This window comes from Pistacia vera, unplaced genomic scaffold (genome assembly GCF_008641045.1).
Source record: "Pistacia vera cultivar Batoury unplaced genomic scaffold, PisVer_v2 Contig656, whole genome shotgun sequence".
Classification (NCBI taxonomy): domain Eukaryota; kingdom Viridiplantae; phylum Streptophyta; class Magnoliopsida; order Sapindales; family Anacardiaceae; genus Pistacia; species Pistacia vera.
Window position 1 is genome coordinate 1,481,831 of NW_022196508.1, and position 19,461 is coordinate 1,501,291.

General features: G+C 32.5%; 1 protein-coding gene across 1 annotated transcript; it reads left to right on the forward strand.

Annotated features, from left to right (window-relative positions):
- The first annotated feature begins 758 nt into the window (after nt 1-758).
- On the forward strand, nt 759-18,144 carry LOC116112143 (WAT1-related protein At5g07050-like). Its single transcript, XM_031398323.1, is given in 10 exon segments — nt 759-934; nt 1,009-1,071; nt 2,938-3,054; nt 3,166-3,421; nt 3,921-4,079; nt 4,208-4,244; nt 4,247-4,358; nt 5,230-5,319; nt 9,013-9,125; nt 17,600-18,144. Coding segments are annotated over 10 exon segments (1,668 nt in total).
- Nucleotides 18,145-19,461: the final 1,317 nt, after the last annotated feature.

Sequence of the window (19,461 nt, forward strand, 5' to 3'; positions counted from 1 at the left end):
AAATTTAATTAATATCCAATTATCTAGCAATAACTAATAAGTGGTCCATGTAGATAAATTGTATGATTCTATTATCACTAGAATCTCTTCGAAAGCATCTTACTCATCAAGCACTAGCCCCAAAGATTTATAATTGAATTATGAATTGAAATGACTGAAAATTCTCAAATGTAGATGTTTGTAATTATTAAAAATTCGAATTCATGTTTCTTTGTTAATTATTCTTTAACATTATCAAAAGTAATATTAAACAAGAATATTCTAGATATTCTAAAAATATAAACATCTACGTAATAGAACGGCGATAATTAAAATAATTATTGCCATATCATAAACATTAAAGCTAAAATGTAAGACTAGCAATAGTAGTCATATTCATGGTAGCGCCGCTCTCTCTCTTCTCTCTAAAATCCACGTTTTTTTTATTTTAGATTAATATTAAAAAACAAATTTTAGTCAAATTTATAGATCTAAAAGACTATAGGTACAAACTTTTTTCTTTATTGTTTGGCATTTCCCAATAATAATAAATGATAACATTCTACATTTTAAAGAAATAGAGACATCTACGTAAAAGAACAACTATGGGTCTAATAATTATTGCAAAGTCATAAACATTAAAGCAAAAATGTAAAGCTAGCAATAGCTATCATATTCAGGTGGTGTGATTTTCCTCTCCCTCTCCCTCTCCATCTCCAAATTGTTTAAAACAGAGAGAATCCCGAAATCAAAACAAAAAACCTGGGAGATTGAGAGAAATGTTGAAGGAGTTAAAGCCTTATATACTAAGCATATTTTGCAGCTTCTGCTATGCAGGTTACAATATTGTCTCCAAGGTCTCTCTGGATGATGGCATGAGCTTCTATGTTTTGGTTGTTTACGCTCATGGCTTTGGAACTTTGGCCACTGCTCTTCTTGCTCTTCTCTTTGAGAGGTAATTACTTCATTAATTAATCTTCTAATTGTTGTTATGTTTAATGTGATTCAGGATCTCTCTCTTGTATGCAGGAATAACGAAAGCAAACTAAGCATCCAAATCTGGAGAAACATCTTCTTTCTTGGCCTTTTAGGGTGAGTAATTTAATTATATGATTTTTTTTATCGTATAAATCTTTTAATTATGAAGATAAGAAACACTCGAATATTCATAGATCCATATTCCAAGAATAAAAACAAAGAAGAAAGGTTTTATTTGGTATGCTGGAAGTGTTCGTCTTGGGGAAAATGATATTGTGTTATTAAAAAAATAATAAGTTACATGATCACCTATCATATAAATCTATTAATTATGAAAGAAATATATAAGAAATACTTGTCTATTCATAGATAGCTCAATATTTTTTTCGAGAAAAAGAAAGAAGAAAGCTTTTATAAGTACAACTACACTGGTAAGTATCCTTATAAACTACTTCTAGGAATTGAGTGGTTTGATAGAAACTTTTAGGTGTATTACTCGAGAGGTCTTGAATTCAAATCCCTTTTTAGTGCTAATAGTGGTAATCATTAGAGTTCTCACCTGTTTACTAGTTTCAGGGTCTTGAAGATTGGTTGAAGTACGTGTAAACTGATCTAGACACCTCGATATATATATATATATATATATCCCTATGAACAATTACCTTGTGGAAGATGATATTATGACACAAGGGGCGGAGCTAGGTTTAGTTCTAGGATAACTATGGCCATCCCGGCCATCACATAAATCTTTAAAATTTATATAGAAAAATATTTTTTAAGCCTTACAGATGTAATTTTTATCATTCTGACCACCTCTAGTTTTTGAAAGCAACACTTTAGCCCCAATAAAAATAACTTTCTGAGTACTGTTTGGCCCCCTTATTTATTCAAGATAACATTTTGGTCCCTAGATGTTAGACCTGGCAAAATGGATCCAGACCCACGGGTCGACCCAAAACCTGAGAAAAGAATATAGGGCGCGGGTCTTTAAACTTCGACTCATTTTGTATCGAACCATACCTAGACCGACCCGTTTTGCCAACAAGTCACACGGGTCCACTTGTAGGTGCCCACAAGTACCTCTTTTTTACCCAAAAAATTAAAAAACCCTTTTCCCTTTCATTTTGCCCCAAATCATGAAACTAAATGAATCCCTAACCTTCTCTCAAACTTAGTCTCTCATCTCATTAGCCTTCTCTCAAACGTTGTCTCTTATTAGCCTTCTCTCAAAGACTCATTGTCATCGTCATCAATTGTCTCTAATTGCCGACGCCACTTCTCCTGTCTCCACTATTATCTACTTTCCTGTCTCTAATTCTCCTATCTCCACAGCTAGATTTTTCTTTCACACAAGTGATTTTCACTTCTTGTATTAATAAGAGAGCTGAAAAATTTGCAATTATGGCGAAATTGGGAGGAGGAAGTTTGAGTTTATGGAGAAACATAGACAATTAATGCAGTAAAATAGGCTTTGGGAATCTGGAATTGACTTTGGGTTGAGTAGGATATTTGGAGAAGGAAGTTTGAGTAACTGAGTTTATGGAGAAACGTAGACAATAAATACAGTAAAATAGACTTGGGAATCTGTGATTGACTTTGGGTTGAGTAGGAAATTATTTATGAATTTTTAAAAGACGTTTTTGTTTTAATTGAGGATATTATTTGGAGTAGTTTTATGTGGGTGTAATTATAAAAAATGAAAACCACATTAATTTTGGGGGTGTAATTATAAAAATTGAAAACTGAAGAGAGAAAAAAAAGAGACCCATGGGTCCACCACTACCCGCATAGGGTAGGGTCTAGGTCTAATATTTTGGACCCATATAATTCAACCCATTTTAGGCTCGAATCCGTTAGGACCCAACCCGACCCACCAGCTGGTTTTGCCGGGTCTAGTAAAAGTAGAGATATTACTTTGATTAGAGAATTCTTGATCAACTTTTGGGTGGAAAATTAATTTATATATATTTATTATGGCAGAGCTCTGCTGGGAAGAACACTGTTTTTTGCAGGATTAAAATACACTTCACCAACATTTGCTTCAGCCATGGCCAATGCAATTCCAGCCATCACCTTTATCTTGGCAGTTTTATGCAGGTAAACTAATGAAAATTAAAAGTAAAAAATTATCAAAAAAATAATTAATTAAGAGAATTTCACTTTTTTTTTTTTTTTGGTTGCAAAAAAAACAAAAAAAAAAAAAATCAGAATGGAGAAACTAAAGATTTCAGAAGCAAGTGCTCAAGCAAAAATTGTGGGCACTGTTGTTGCCTTAGCTGGTGCAACACTTATGACTCTATACAAGGGTATTGTGGTAATTTCCTTACCGTCGTCCTCTGGACACCATAAGAAGAATCAGAGTGTTGGTATCAACTTAACATTTTTCTCAGATGCAGATTGGATAAAAGGCTCTGTCATGCTCTTCATTTCATACCTTGCATTAGCTGCATTCTTCATCTTACAGGTAATATTATCGTTAAATTTAATAGAAAAGTGAAAAGACATAAATGCCCTTAAACCAATAACGAAGGAAAATAATTTTTTTCTTTTTTTTTTGAAAAAAAAATATAGGGTATATCTGGTTGATAGTATTGGACTGCACTAAAAGGGTAGAGCGTATTATTTTGAAAATATAAAACATTTGGTTTCATTTGAGGGAGGATGAACTGTATTAAAATTTGAAGGCTTGCTGTGGACAGCACAAGAAAAAGTTAAAAACATTTGTATTACATTAAAACTAATTAATAAATATTAAAATAAATAAAAAAATTGGTTGATCGGTGTAACGGCGATAATGACCGTCATTGTCGGTGATGCATCCGTAGACATTGTTGGATAAATAATCCAACAATCTACCCCAAAATGGTAACAGAAAGGTTGCAGGAAGCGACGTTTCACCGGAAAAAGCAAGCAAAGATTCACTGAATGACTACCATTCTTTAACTTGCTTAAAACTATTGCAGGCGTGGACAATCAAGAAGTATCCAGCACCAATAACTCTCACATTCTTAACTTGCTTAGCAGGAACTTTACTTGCGGCAATAATGACTGCTATTCTTGATCATAAACCTTCTTCCTGGAAATTGTCCTGGAACATCAGCCTTCTTGCTCCTGTTTACAGTGTAAGTTTATTTTTCAACTTCGATACCAACGCTAGCTATAACGTGACTCTGTCGATTATAACCAATCAATAACATTATCGAATCAATAACTTGATAGTTCATGACATTTGATTAATTAATTTTTGCAGGGAATTGTTATATTTGGAATCACAGTATATTTACAAACTTGGTTATAAGGGAAAAAGGTACAATTTTCATGACAGCATTTAGATCATTGGCAACAGTAATTGTAGCTGTTATGGGACTCCTCATTTTAGGAGAAGAACTCTACTTGGGAAGGTATGCATTTTTATTTTACTGCTATAATATATAATGCTCGGATACTCTCCAGATTCGAACTTTCATAAATTTTACAATATATGTATATTATGACATCAGTAAATGTTGTGAAACCCAACTCGAACAATGACTCGGTTAGACGACCGAGTCCTAGGTTGAATAGTTTAACTAGTTCGACCGATGGGTTAGATCGGTAACATCATCATGCTATTAATCATTTTGCTTGTATAATTTTCTCCCTATTTTCAAATTTCTCTTGCAGCCTAACAACTCTATCAAAATTCACATCTATTACTTCAATCATTTGAACATTTTGCAAATATTCCAATGCTTGTTTTGAAACTGCATTCAGAGCCTCCTTCTTGCTCCTTCTCCATGACCCTTGGAAATGGCTCCGAACTTTATTTCTATGATCAAATATTTCAACAGAACCTCGATATTGTTTTGCATGGTCAGGTCCTTTGCTTTCAATCGAAAACGTTGGACGAGCAATATTAAGCTGCTACAATGAATCTCTTAAAATCTGTTTGAATGGAATTTCTACTCTTATTTTCTCCATATTGCTGCAAATAACAATAATATTTTGATACTAATACTCTTATATTTATATTCATTTTCATAATTATTGCCAAACTCATCAACTTCTAAACGTTTGATTATCATGGATCAATTATTAATCTAATCAATATGTATACATTAAATATATTTATCTTTTAGAATTTAAGGGAAACTCTTAGTTTTCTTCAAGAAAATTAATGTCGATTATTTCTAGAAGATAATATATTGAATTAACCAAAGGTGTTAGGTTTTTTCAAGATTTAAACATTAATTTTTGAAATTAATTAACTATTTTTTTCTTCTGATTTTTCAGTATTGTGGGATCAGTATTGATCGTTCTTGGTTTGTATGCAATTCTATGGCAAAAGATTATGAGAAAAAGAAGAAAGTCTTGGAGCTCATGGTCTGTGATCAGCATACATGAATTGAGATCAACTCATAAAAATGATATATATATGACACAACGCACTAATGGTTCCAATCATTGTGTTATATTTAATTGATATATATCGTCAATTTAATGTGTAAATTTGATCGATAAAAGTTTTAATGTGTAGACTTAAATGGGCAACGATTAGTCTGACTTCACAAAATATAAACTTGAGGTCATTGATCTTTAATCTGCATCTTGAAAAATTCAAGACATTGAGTCTAACTTCACAAAATATAAATATCAATGTCAATAGTAATCTAACTAGTCTAGATAATTAGATGCTGTAATAAAGAATCTTAAATATATTATCCAAGAGGTCTTGAATTTAATTAATATAAAAAAAGATAGACGAGAGATTTAAACTGGCCGGAGACTTTAAAAATTATTGTTTTAAGTATATTTATTTTTAAATTTTGAAGAAGAATATTGGAAAGCGACAATTCACATAGGATCCTTAAATTCTTAAAATCCGATTATGATAATAATAATTAGTATTAAAATGATCGAACAGAACAGACCAAACAAAACCCATGTTGTTCCAATGAACTAAAATCTCTCTCTCTTCGATTCTAAGTGCAATCCAAAGTGATGGAGATGGAACAACTACTAAGCATGGGCTTCCCAAACGAGTTAGCCGCCGAAGCCCTCGCCGCCACCGGCGGAAAATCCACTCTCAAAGCCACCGAATGGATTCTCTCCCGCCGTCCCTCCGCCGACCCACCGCCGAACAACCCATCTCCCACCCAACCAAAACTCGATCGTTTCTTCGCCAAACCCATCATACCCGCCATTGCTACTGCCATTGCCACTGCCTCCGCCAACCAATTGGTCGAATCTGCTCCCCCATTAAAAAAACTTAAACCTGTTTCAACTTTCAGAAGACAAAAATGCCAAATCCATTAAACCTAAAAATTTAAGTTCTAAACAGTAAACTAAAATCCATCTTCTGCTTCTTAAATCTCGATTTTCCAGTTCTCCTTCTCACAGTTGTTCGTCATTCTTGCTCCAGTCGACAATCGCTCGTCAGTCGTCACTCAATCTACCCTCTTCACAAAACTATTTTAACTTATTATTAAATGTAAATGTTATATCCAGCCTAAATCAATCTACTCATCCACAACAATCTAAACACACAATCAATCAAGACAATAAACCAAAACACAAGAATTTTACCGTGGTTCAACTATCCTTTAAAGAATAGTCTACATCCACGTTGAGACAAATTGAGGGGCTCCCTTCACTAGATTTAACCTTTGTTCAGTTTATACAAAACAGAATCAACTCCTCTTAATAGATCTCACAACCTCTCTTGATACACTACTGCAAACTATCACAAGAAATACTCAACCTGCACTTCTTTACAGAGATTAAACTAAAACCCCCAATATGTGATCATTTGATCACAAACTCAGCATACAGCAATCAGAAGAATGGTTTCGCAAGAACTCACCACAGAGAAGAAAAACGCAAAAGAGATTTGCTCAGATCTGATTCGTGAGGAGAAATGCTTTTGTATATAGTTGGACAGGTGCACTTACAGCCCTTGATCATCCTCTAATTAAAGGTCACTAAAGGTGCAAGCCAAACGCAGCGTTTCGGCTTCACCTTTAACAGTAAATGATCTTTTTCTTTTTTTTTTTTATCCATTTTATACATACTACCAAATTGAAATGAAATTAAATACATTTACGTTAAAAAAACAAAAACAAAAAACCCCTAAACTGGAAAAATATCTCGTTTAAAAAGCCTTTCTAAAAAAAATAAAAATTAAAGTGGTGGATTTTAGGATTCCAATTTGATGTGATTGTCTTTAGAAAATCAACAAATCTTGAGCCAAAAATCATTCTGAAAGTTGATAAGAGAAGGACAAATGGAGGCCTTGTATACACATAACATAAAGTTTTAAAGTGGTATTAATTACTTTAAAAGCACTTTAAAAAAAAATTATTTATAAGAATGAAAGGCACTTAAGAAGAAGCATGCTTGTATGCAGTATGCATCACTTTTATTTTTTATAAGAACGTCCCGAAACAAAACTAAATAAAATAATTAGCATTGACATTGGCTTTATAACATTACAATGAAAATTCTGAGGGTGAACCCTAAAATAGGGACTTAAAAATTGAATCTCAATTCTCATTAATTAGAGTTTGTATGAAAATGTTTTGTCTTCACATAAAATCTTGACTTTTAGAGTTAACTTATGCATTGTTGATGTATATCGATCAAAACTATGATATGTGAGTTCCAGAGATATTGTCCGCTTGAGTTTAAGACCTTACAACTTGTCTTGAAAAGGCGTCTTGTGAGTGGTCAGAGTGTCCTTATGCTATATAAGCGATCAAAGCTCTCATCTCCTAACCGATGTAGGAATTTGATACCAACATGCATAAATAATATTCTTACTAGTGAGAATCAGGTCTAGTTTTAAAATAATCAAGATGTTATGGTTTAGTAAGTAAATCTTAATTGTCACAAAAGTTAACTTATACAGTGCATGAATTAAATCTGACGATGAGAATTGAGGTTAGACTTTAAAAAATCAGGACATTCGTAGAAAATGAATACCTATTAGAACCAATATATATATTTCCAACTATAATGCAGAAATGGGACAGAACATATATAAAAGGGTTTACAAGTATATTTATATATGCTTGTTGCAGGTGCTCTCACCTAAAAATTCCGAGTTCTTCTCCCAAAAAGTATATGAAAAGGGCATTAAATATCTCTTAATGCTCCAATATTGAGATTGTTCACAGAATATATTAAGATTTGTGATTTGTTCTTAAATGAACCTCAACTATTAGGAATCAAAGCAATTCTAATCAGGTTCTCTGAAATGAAATTTCAATATTGCTGATTAAATCTGATAAATTAAATAAATTAATTAATTCCAATTATCTGTAATAAGGGGTCCATATGGATAAATTTTATGATTCTCTTATCACTAGAATCTCTTCGAAAGCATCTTACTCATCAAGCACTAGCCCCAAGAGTCATAATTGAATTATGAATTGAAATGACGAAACTTCTCAAATGTAGATGTTTGTAAATATTAAAAATTCAAATTCAAATTCATGTTTCTTTTTAATTATTCTTATATTATCAAACAGTAACATTAAACAAGAATATTCTAGATATTCAAAAAATACTGACATCTACGAACCGTAAATAATTATTGCATATCATAAACATTAAAGCTAAAATGTAAGACTAGCAATAGTAGTCATATTTATGGTAGCGCCTCTCTCCTCTCTCTTTTCTCTAAAATCCACGTTTAATTATTTTATTTTAGATTATATTAAATAAAATAATCAAATTTATCGATCTAAAAGACTATAAGTACAAACTTTTTTCTTTTTTTCTTGGCATTTCCAATAATAATAAATGGAATATTTACATTTTAAATAATACGACATTTACGTAAAAGAACAACTATAGGTCAATAATTATTGCAAATCAATACATTAAAGCAAAAATGTAAAGCTAGCAATAGCTATCATATTCTGGTGGTGTGATTTTCCTCTCCCTCTCCTTCCATCTCCAAATAGTTTAAAACAGAGAGAATCCCGAAATCAAAACAAAAAACTGAGAGATTGAGAGAAATGTTGAAGGAGTTAAAGCCCTAATAATCAATATTTTGCAGCTTCTGCTATGCAGGTTACAATATGTCTCCAAGGTCTCTCTAGATGTGGCAGGCTTCTATGCTTTGGTTGTTTATGCTCATGGCTTTGGAACTTTGGCCACTGCTCTTCTTGCTCTTCTCTTTGAAGGTAATTACTTCATTAATTAATCTTCATTGTTGTTAGTTTAATGTGATTCATGATCTTTATTCAGATCTCTTTTTGTATACGGAATAACGAAAGCAAATTAAGATCCAAGTCTGGAGAAACATCTTCTTTTTGGCCTTTTAGGGTGAGTAATTTAATTATGATTTTTTTTTAGTATAAATCTTTTAGTTATGAAATAAGAAACACTCGAATATTCATAGATTCATATTCCAAGAATAAAACAAAGAAGAAAGGTTTTATTTGGTATGCTGGAAGTGTCGTCTTGGGGAAAATGATATTGTGGTATTAAAAAAATAATAAGTTACATGATACCTATCATAAAATCTATTAATTATGAAGAAATATATAAGAAATACTTGTCTATTCATAGATAGCTCAATATTTTTTTCGAGAAAAAGAAAGAAGAAAGCTTTTATAAGTACAACTACATTGGTAAGTATCCTTATAAACTCTTCTAGGAATTGAGTGGTTTGTAAAAACTTTAGGTGGTACTCGAGAGGTCTTGAATTCAAATCCCTTTTTAGTGCTAATAGTGGTAACCATTAGAGTTTCACCGTTTACTAGTTTCAGGGTCTTGAAGATGTGAAGTACGGTAAACTGATCTAGACCCCTCATATATATAATATATATATATAATATATATATCCTATGAACAATTACTTGTGGAAGATGATATTATGACACAAGGGGCAGAGCTAGGTTTAGTTATGGATAACTAATGGCCATCCCGGCCATCACATAAATCTTTAAAATATATAGAAAAATATTTTTTAAGCCTTACAGATGTAATTTTTATCATTCTGACACATCTAGTTTGAAAGCAACACTTTAGCCCAATAAAAATAACTTTCTGAGTACTGTTGGCCCCTATTTATTCAAGATAACATTTGGTCCTAGAGTTAGACCTGGCAAAAGGATCCAGACCCACGGGTCGACCCAAACCTGAGAAAAGAATATAGGGCGGGTCTTTAAACTCGACCCATTTTGTATCGAACCATACCTAGAACGACCCGTTTTGCCACAAGTCACAGGTCCACTTGTAGGTGCCCACAAGTACCTCTTTTTACCCAAAAAATTAAAAAACCTTTTCCCTTTCATTTTGCCCCAAATCATGAAACTAAATGAATCCCTAACCTTCTCTCAAACTTAGTCCTCATCTCATAGCCTTCTCTCAAACGTTGTCTCTTATTAGCCTTCTCTCAAAGACTCCTGTCATCGTCATCAATTGTCTCTAATTGCCGACGCCACTCTCCTGTCTCCACTATATCTCTTGTCTCTAATTCTCCTATCTCCACAGCTAGATTTTTTCACACAAGTGTTTTCACTCTTGTATTAATGAGAGAGCTGAAAAATTTCAAATATGGCGAAATTGGGAGGAGGAAGTTTGAGTTTATGGAGAAACTAGACAATTAATGCAGTAAAATAGGCTTGGGAATCTGGAATTGACTTGGGTTGAGTAGGATATTTGGAGAAGGAAGTTTGAGTAATGAGTTTATGGAGAAACGTAGCAATAAAATACAGTAAATAGACTTGGAATCTGTGATGACTTTGGGTTGAGTAGGAAATTATTTATGAATTTTTAAAAACGTTTTTTTAATTGAGGATATTATTGGAGTGTTTATGTGGGTGTAATTATAAAAAATGAAAACCACATATTTTGGGGGTGTAATTATAAAAATTGAAAACTGAGAGAGAGAAAAAAAAGAGACCCATGGGTCCACCCTCTACCGCATGGGTAGGGTCTAGGTCTAATATTGGACCCATATAATTCAACCCTTTAGGCTCGATGTTAGGACCCAACCCGACCACAGCGGTTTTGCCGGGTCTAGTAAAAGTAGAGATATTACTTGATTAGAGAATTCTGATCAACTTTTGGGTGGAAAATTAATTTATATATATTTATTATGAGAGCTTGCTGGGAAGAACACTGTTTTTTGCAGGATTAAAATACACTTCACCAACATTTGCTTCAGCCATGGCCAATGCAATTCCAGCCATCCTTTATCTTGGCAGTTTGATGCAGGTAAACTAATGAAAATTAAAAGTAAAAAAATTATCAAAAAAATAATTAATTAAGAGAATTTCACTTTTTTTTTTTTTTTTGGTTACAAAAAAAAACAAAAAAAAAAAAAATCAGAATGGAGAAACTAAAGATTTCAGAAGCAAGTGCTCAAGCAAAAATTGTGGCACTGTTGTTGCCTTAGCTGGTGCAACACTTATGCTCTATACAAGGGTATTGTGGTAATTTCCTTACCGTCGTCCTCTGGACACCCTAAGAAGAATCAGAGTGTTGGTATCAACTAACATTTTCTCAGATGGAGATTGGATAAAAGGCTCTGTCTGCTCTTCATTCATACCTGCATTAGCTGCATTCTTCATCTTACAGGTAATATTATCGTTAATTTAATAGAAAAGTGAAAAGACATAAATGCCCTTAAACAAGAACGAAGGAAAAAATATTTTTCTTTTTTTTTTGAAAAAAAAAAATATAGGGTATATCTGGTTGATAGTATTGGACTGCACTAAAAGGGTAGAGCGTATATTTTGAAAAATAAACATTTGGTCATTGAGGGAGGATGAACTGTATAAAATTTAAGGCTTGCTGTGGACAGCACAAGAAAAAGTTTAAAAACATTTGTATTACATTAAAACGAAGTAATGTAATAGAAATATGATTAAAAATAGATAATGTAAGTTGAGAGATGATAAAATAATCATACCCAACGGTGAATGATGGAATATGGATACTATTTGAGTTTTGAGAATGTGTGGTCGCAATTGCAATTTGCAAACTCCAAGAATGTAAGCTTTATAATGAAGAAAACAAAAACATTTTAATCAATCAAATATATATAAAGCATAAATAAAAGTAAATATAAATTACATTAATCTTCTGTAAACCAATATATGAAGCAAATAAAAACGTACACTATATTTAGGTATATATTAGTAAATGTATGTAAAAACTAAATCATTATTTAAGTTAAATCATCGATGTTAACTTAGTAATGAAATACGTTTTGTATCTTTAAATGCTTACAAAAAAAGGGGGTTCGTAAAGGTTTGGAAGCATACTTAAGTAACCTATAAATAATTCTACCTTGAAAATTAAGTGAAGAATGAGTCAGAATAAATTCAAAGGTTGAAAATTAAGTAATGAATAAGTCAGAATAAATTCAAACCTTGGAAATTAAGTGAAGTATATGTGAGAATACATATGTAAATTTAATTTAGTATGTAGAATGACCCACCATGTCTGCAAAGGCTTAGACAATAAGGTGAAAAAAGTATTAATTTTGTACTAATTGTAAAAGATTTCCATAAAACGGGAGGGAAGGAATCTAGATGCCCAAGATTGAGGCATAAGAGTGAACAAGGGAAAAAGTATGAGAAAGAGGAGATGAAAATATAAAGGAGATCCCTTATAATTACAAAGAACAATATGACTGATAGTTTCAAGAAATATATATAGTTTACTTAATTTCTATGTCTATTAACAAATTAATCTTGTACCTTTTTTGCTTAAGCTCAATCGTATCATCTATACATATAAATTAGACTCATCTTATTTCGTACTTTAAAACTTAATGCACAAAAGAGGTGTGGATTTCAAGAACTTAACACATTGATCATGTTCTATGTTTTGTGGGGAAAAATATTGTGATCTGACATCAAATAAAATGGGTAGACTATATCACATATGGGCTATTCGTTAAGGTACTGACAATTATCAACCTCGTAACATTATTAATGATTTTGCTCGTAACACTAGGCTCACAAATTATGCATGTGTGTATAATTAAAAGCAAAAGAAGAAGAAGAAGAAGAAGAAGAAGAAGAAAACAATTAACAAAGTGAAACAAAAATAAAACTATTTTTATTGAGACGAAGCTCAAACTCTAAGATTTATGCGTTAACCGAATGTCAATGGAAAAATTCAAATAGCCATCATACCCAACGATTCTTATGCATAAATCCATTGAGAACCTAATAAACTCCAGCGTACCTAAAACCAATCTCCTACTTCTTCAATATAAATCCAGACAATTTTAAATTTGAAATTGGAAAAATGGGTATAAATAAAAAACCTAATTAAGAAATTGGATAAAAGTAGTAAAAACAAAAACTGTAATTAAGTTTGAAATTGAGGGACAATGATACAAATAAAAACCCTAGTGAAACCTAATTAAGTTCAGGTTATTTTTAGGGATTTCTTTTAAATATAATAAAGGTGAGGATGGATAATGATCACTTCCCAAACTAGGCTCAAAGATTGGTTAGGTGTTTGTTGGGTTAACAACCTTTTGAAATTAGGGGCCTTGTGTGGCCTGTTGGGCTTTGTGTTGTGCTTTAAATTTAGACTCACAATTATGCAGGTTTTTATTGTGTAGCCTGTTGGGCTTTTTGGGGGCACAGTTTTTGTTGGGGTATTGTGTGGGCTGTTGGGCTGAAAGTCCAACCCATTACCTTGACACAGAAATTTAAAATTAGAGAGCATGGTGACGGTACAGTTGGAACGTAGGATATCAGTATCTTTTTTTTTTTTTTTTTGAGGTGCATGAGGTATCCAAGCCAATATTAGAGTTTGTCTAATTCTCAGGGTCATATAACATCCTACAAGCTCAATGAACCAAAGTAATTATATACCTGCGACTCGAACACAAAATCTCCTATATATAACTACCATCAGTAGCTAAAGAGTTTGTCATCCAACTACAAAAGGAGAGGTATATCTAGACTTTTGTATTATGGATAAACCTAGAATATCAATATCTAGACCGTAATGAGTGGGATAATTATGGAAACCTTCGTCGAGAAGGTTTTTAGATTGATGATTGGAGCATTTTTTGAGTGTTTTGTTTCGTCTCAAAATAGCCAGTTGGTCAGGTGTTTAGATGACTGCACCTTCAATATACCCAAGAAGCATGAAGTTTTATATGTGAGTGATGAAGTGTGAAAGGATTGTATTTTGAACTCAACTTATAGGGTTGTACAAAATTACCTGCTACCTGAACCAAAAGATTTGAATACTTGGAAATTCAATTCGGATTCTGGTAGTATCATAGGAGGTACCCAAATCTTCGGTTCAGGTATCGGTTCAATTTAAAAAACAAACGAGGTACCTAAACCGAACCAATTTAAATAAAAAATTAAAAAACCTTAAACACTGTTTCAACTTTCAGAAAGACAAAAATGCCAAATCCATTAAACCTAAAAATTTAAGTTCTAAACAGTAAACTAAAATCTCATCTTCTGCTTCTTAAATCTCGATTTTTCCAGTTCTCCTTCTCACAGTTGTTCGTCATTCTTGCTCCAGTCGACAATCGCTCGTCAGTCGTCACTCAATCTCACCCTCTTCACAAAACTATTTTAACTTATTATTAAATGTAAATGTTATAATCCCAGCCTAAATCAATCTACTCATCCACAACAATCTAAACACACAATCAATCAAGACAATAAACCAAAACACAAGAATTTTACCGTGGTTCAACTATCCTTTAAAGAATAGTCTACATCCACGTTGAGCTCCACAAATTGAGGGGCTCCCTTCACTAGATTTAACCTTTGTTCAGTTTATACAAACAAGAATCAACTCCTCTTAATAGATCTCACAACACTCTCTTGATACACTACTGCAAACTATCACAAAGAAATACTCAACCTGGCACTTCTTTACAGAGATTAAACTAAAACCCCCAATATGTGATCATTTGATCACAACTCAGCATACAGCAATCAAGAAGAATGGTTTCGCAAGAACTCAGCCCTTACAGAGAAGAAAAACGCAAAAGAGATTTGCTTCAGATCTGATTCGTGAGGGATAAATGCTTTTTGTATATAGTTGGACAGGTGGCACACTTACAGCCCTTGGATCATCCTCTAATTAAAGGTCACTAAAGGTGCAAGCCAAAACGCAGCGTTTCTGGCTTCACCTTTAACAGTAAATGATCTTTTTTCTTTCTTTTTTTTTATCCATTTTATACATACTACCAAATTGAAATGAAAATTAAAATACATTTACGTTAAAAAAAACAAAAACAAAAAACCCCTAAACTGGAAAAATATCTCGTTTAAAAAGCCTTTCTAAAAAAAATAAAATTTAAAGTGGTGGATTTTAGGATTCCAATTTGATGTGATTGTCTTTAGAAAATCAATACAAATCTTGAGCCAAAAATCATCTTCTGAAAGTTGAATAAGAGAAGGACAAATGGAGGCCTTGTATACACATAACATAAAGTTTTAAAGTGGTATTAATTTTACTTTAAAAGCACTTTTAAAAAAAAATTATTTATAAGAATGAAAGGCACTTAAGAAGAAGCATGCTTGTATGCAGTATGCATCACTTTTACTTTTTTATAAGAACGTCCCGAAACAAAACTAAATAAAATTAATTAGCATTGACATTGGCTTTATAACATTACAATGAAAATTCTGAGGTGCAACCCTAAAATAGGGACTTAAAAATTGAATCTCAATTCTCATTAATTAGAGTTAGTATGAAATATGTTTTGTCTTTTCACATAAAATCTTGACTTTTAGAGTTAACTTATGCATTGTTGATGTATATCGGATCAAAACATATGATATGTGAGTTCTCAGAGATATTGTCCGCTTTGAGTCTTAAGACCTTAACAACTTTGTCTTGAAAAGGCGTCTTTGAGTGGTCAGAGTGTCCTTATGCTATATAAGCGATCCAAAGCTCTCATCTCCTAACCGATGTAGGAATTTGATACCAACATGCATAAATAAATAATTCTTACTAGTGAGAATCAGGTCTAGGTTTTAAAATAATCAAGATGTTATGGTTTAGTAAGTAAATCTTAATTGTCCAAAAAAGTTAACTTATACATGCATGAATTAAATCTGACCGATGAGAATTGAGGTTAGACTTTAAAAAATCAGGACATTCGTAGAAATGAATACCTATTAGAACCAATATATATATATTTCCAACTATATATTGCAGAAATGGGACAGAACATATACAAAAGGGCTTTTACAAGTATATTTATATATGCTTGTTGCAGGTGCTCACTAATAACCTAAAAATTCCGAGTTCTTCTCCCATAAAAGTATATGAAAAGGGCATTAAATATCTCTTAATGCCTCCAATATTTGAGATTTGTTCACAGAATATANAAAAAAATAAAAAAATAAAATTTAAAATGGTGGATTTTAGGATTCCAATTTGATGTGATTGTCTTTAGAAAATCAATACAAATCTTGAGCCAAAAATCGTCTTCTGAAAGTTGAGTAAGACAAGGACAAATAGAGGCCTTGTATACACATAACATAAACTTTTAAAGTGGTTTAATTTTACTTTAAAGGCACTTTTAGAAAAAATTATTTATAAGAATGAAAGGCACTTAAGAAGCATGCTTGTATGCAGTAAACATCACTTTTACTTTTTTATAAGAACGTCCCAAAACAAAACTAAATAAAATTAATTAGCATTGACATTGGCTTTATAACATTACAATGAAAATTCTGAGGTCCAGCCCTAAAATAGAGACGTAAAAATTGAATCTCAGTTCTCAGTAATTAGAGTTCGTATGAAAGATGTTTTGTCTTTTCACAGAAAATCTTGACTTTTAGAGTTAATTTATGCGTTGTTGATATATATCGGATCCAAACATATGATAGGTGGGTTTTCAGAGATATTGTCCTGAAAAGGTGTCTCTGGATGGTGAGAGTATCCTTGTGTTATATAAGTGATCAAGACCCTCATCTTCCAATCGATGTGAGACTTTGACACCAACATGCATAAATGAATTACCTCTTGTTTTAAAATAATCAAGATGTTGTGGTTTAGTAAGTAAATCTTAATTGTCCGCAAAAGTTAACTTATACATGCATGAATTAATTCTGACCGATGAGAATTGAGGTCGGACTTTAAAAAATCAGACATTCATAGAAAAGAATACCTGTTAGAACCAATATATATATTTTCAACTATAAATTGCAGAGGGCTTTTACAAGTATATTTATATATGTTTGTTGCATGTGCTCACTAATAAACTAAAAATTCCAAGTTCTTCTCCCATAAAAGTATATGAAAAGGGCATCAAATATCTCTTAATGCCTCCAATATTTGAGATTTGTTCACATAATATATTAAGATTTGTGATTTGTTCTTAAAGTGAACCTCAACTTATTAGAGAATCAAAGCAATTCTAAATCAGGTTCTCTGAAATGAATATTTCAATATTGCTTGATTAAATTTGATAATTAGATAAATTTAATTAATATCCAATTATCTAGTAATAAGTGGTCCATATGGATAAATTTTATGATTCTCTTATCACTAGAATCTCTTCGAAAGCATCTTACTCATCAAGCACTAGCCCCAAAGATTCATAATTGAATTATGAATTGAAATGACCGAAACTTCTCAAATGTAGATGTTTGTAAATATTAAAAATTCAAATTCAANTTGTTGTCTCGTTGTCGAGTTCTTACGCTTAACGCGTTGAAACCGTGCCACGTTGAGACACTTTTGAGGCGAGCAGTGGAGGATATCGATAGGGCTGCAGAAAGAGTGTCTGTTAAGCAACTTAAGTCTATGGAGGAAGAGATGAATTTGGTGTCGAGTGAAGAAAATCGTTCTGTCGTGGCGATTGTCACCTTGGATGATGCAAAGGAGGCATTTCAATGTAAGCATCTTGCTTATGATAGAGCAGGGGAAGAACATTATAATGTGATCAGTGCGTTACATAAGTCTATGAGGGGAAATGATGCTAATGCGGCTATATATTGGTTGGCAAGAATGTTGGAAGGAGGCGAACAGCCTCTTTACATTGCAAGGCGGTTGATAAGGTTTACGAGTGAAGATGTTGGATTGGCTGATCCATTGGCACTTAATCAAGCTGTGTCATGCTACCAAGCTTGCCATTTCTTGGGTATGCCTGAGTGCAACGTGATTCTAGCGCAATGTGTGGCCTGTTTGGCTTTGGCTCCTAAATTAATATCTGTTTACCGTGCAATGGAGGTTGCATAGAAGGTTGTTTACCTTTTCAAACACTTTTTAATATTGTGCCTAACTATAAACTTCTAAAAGCATTTGGTTGTGCTTGTTACCCTTCCCTCAAGCCTTATAGTGCACAAAAATTTAATTTTCATACTTCTAAATGTGTATTTGTAGGTTATATTCTTGTTCATAAGGGTTACAAGCGCTTAAATGCAAATGGCCAAGTGTATATAGCTCAAAGTCTAAAGTTAAATGTGTCTGATTTTCCTTTTGTTAATAATTTTCTATCTCACAACTCTCCTCAAGTATATAGTTTTAAGTTTGAATATCTCAATACCTCTTCTACTTGGTTTTTACCTCATTGTTTAGCAGATTTTAATTTAAAGTTTACTAAGTTTGATCAGTCTTCTGAATATTGTACTGATTTTTCTTCTTCTTTAAGTCCTAAGATAACAGCTACTGTTCTTGGTGACCACACTAAATTACACCGTCAGTCTTCTCCTTCTCTCATACAATCCTCTTCTAAAAATATTGCCTCGTCCTTAAAGTCCAAGCTTGATTCTTTATCTCCTAGCTTTACAAAATTAGTCTTTACGTCTTAAAAAACTGACGAGTGTCTATCACATATGGTAGCTGCTATGGTTGTATCTTCTAGTTCTCTTTCTTCAGTACAAGAACGTTCTGTTTTACGAGCTCTCTCATCCCCAGCTTAGAAAAATGCTATGCAAGCAGAGTTCAGTGCATAAAACTTGGACTTTTGGGCCCTACAGTCTTGACATGAACATAGTGCAACATTAGTGGGTCTTCAAAACTAAGTACAATGCAGATTGTTTTATTAGGGGACTTAAACCTAGAATTGTGGTTAAGGGGCTCCAAAAAACTGCTAAGAGTGGATTATTTTGAAATTTTACTCCGGTGGTCCAAGATAAACATAGTGCAAAATTAGTGGTCCAACTTGTTAATTGTAGTATATATCTTAAATGAAAATAAAAAATGGTTCTTACTAATTGAATACTTAAGAAATATAAAATTGCATGAAAATGACATTGGATATTAATTTTTTTACGTTCTTGAAATAGTATATTATTAACTATTTAATAAATATAATACTCCCTTTGTTTTTTTATAATTGTCGTTTTGAGGGTATCAGTTCTTTCCAAAATCAATAACGTTACTAACCCAACCCTCTCTCTTGCTCGACATTTGCCCTTGTCGTTTTTCTTTCGCTATTTTTTTGACCCATATCTCTTTTCTCTCTTTCTTTACTCTGCCCTCATCTCCTCTCTCCAATTTCTCTATGACCCACATCTTCTCTCTCTCTCTCTCTCTCTCTCTCTCTCATCTCCT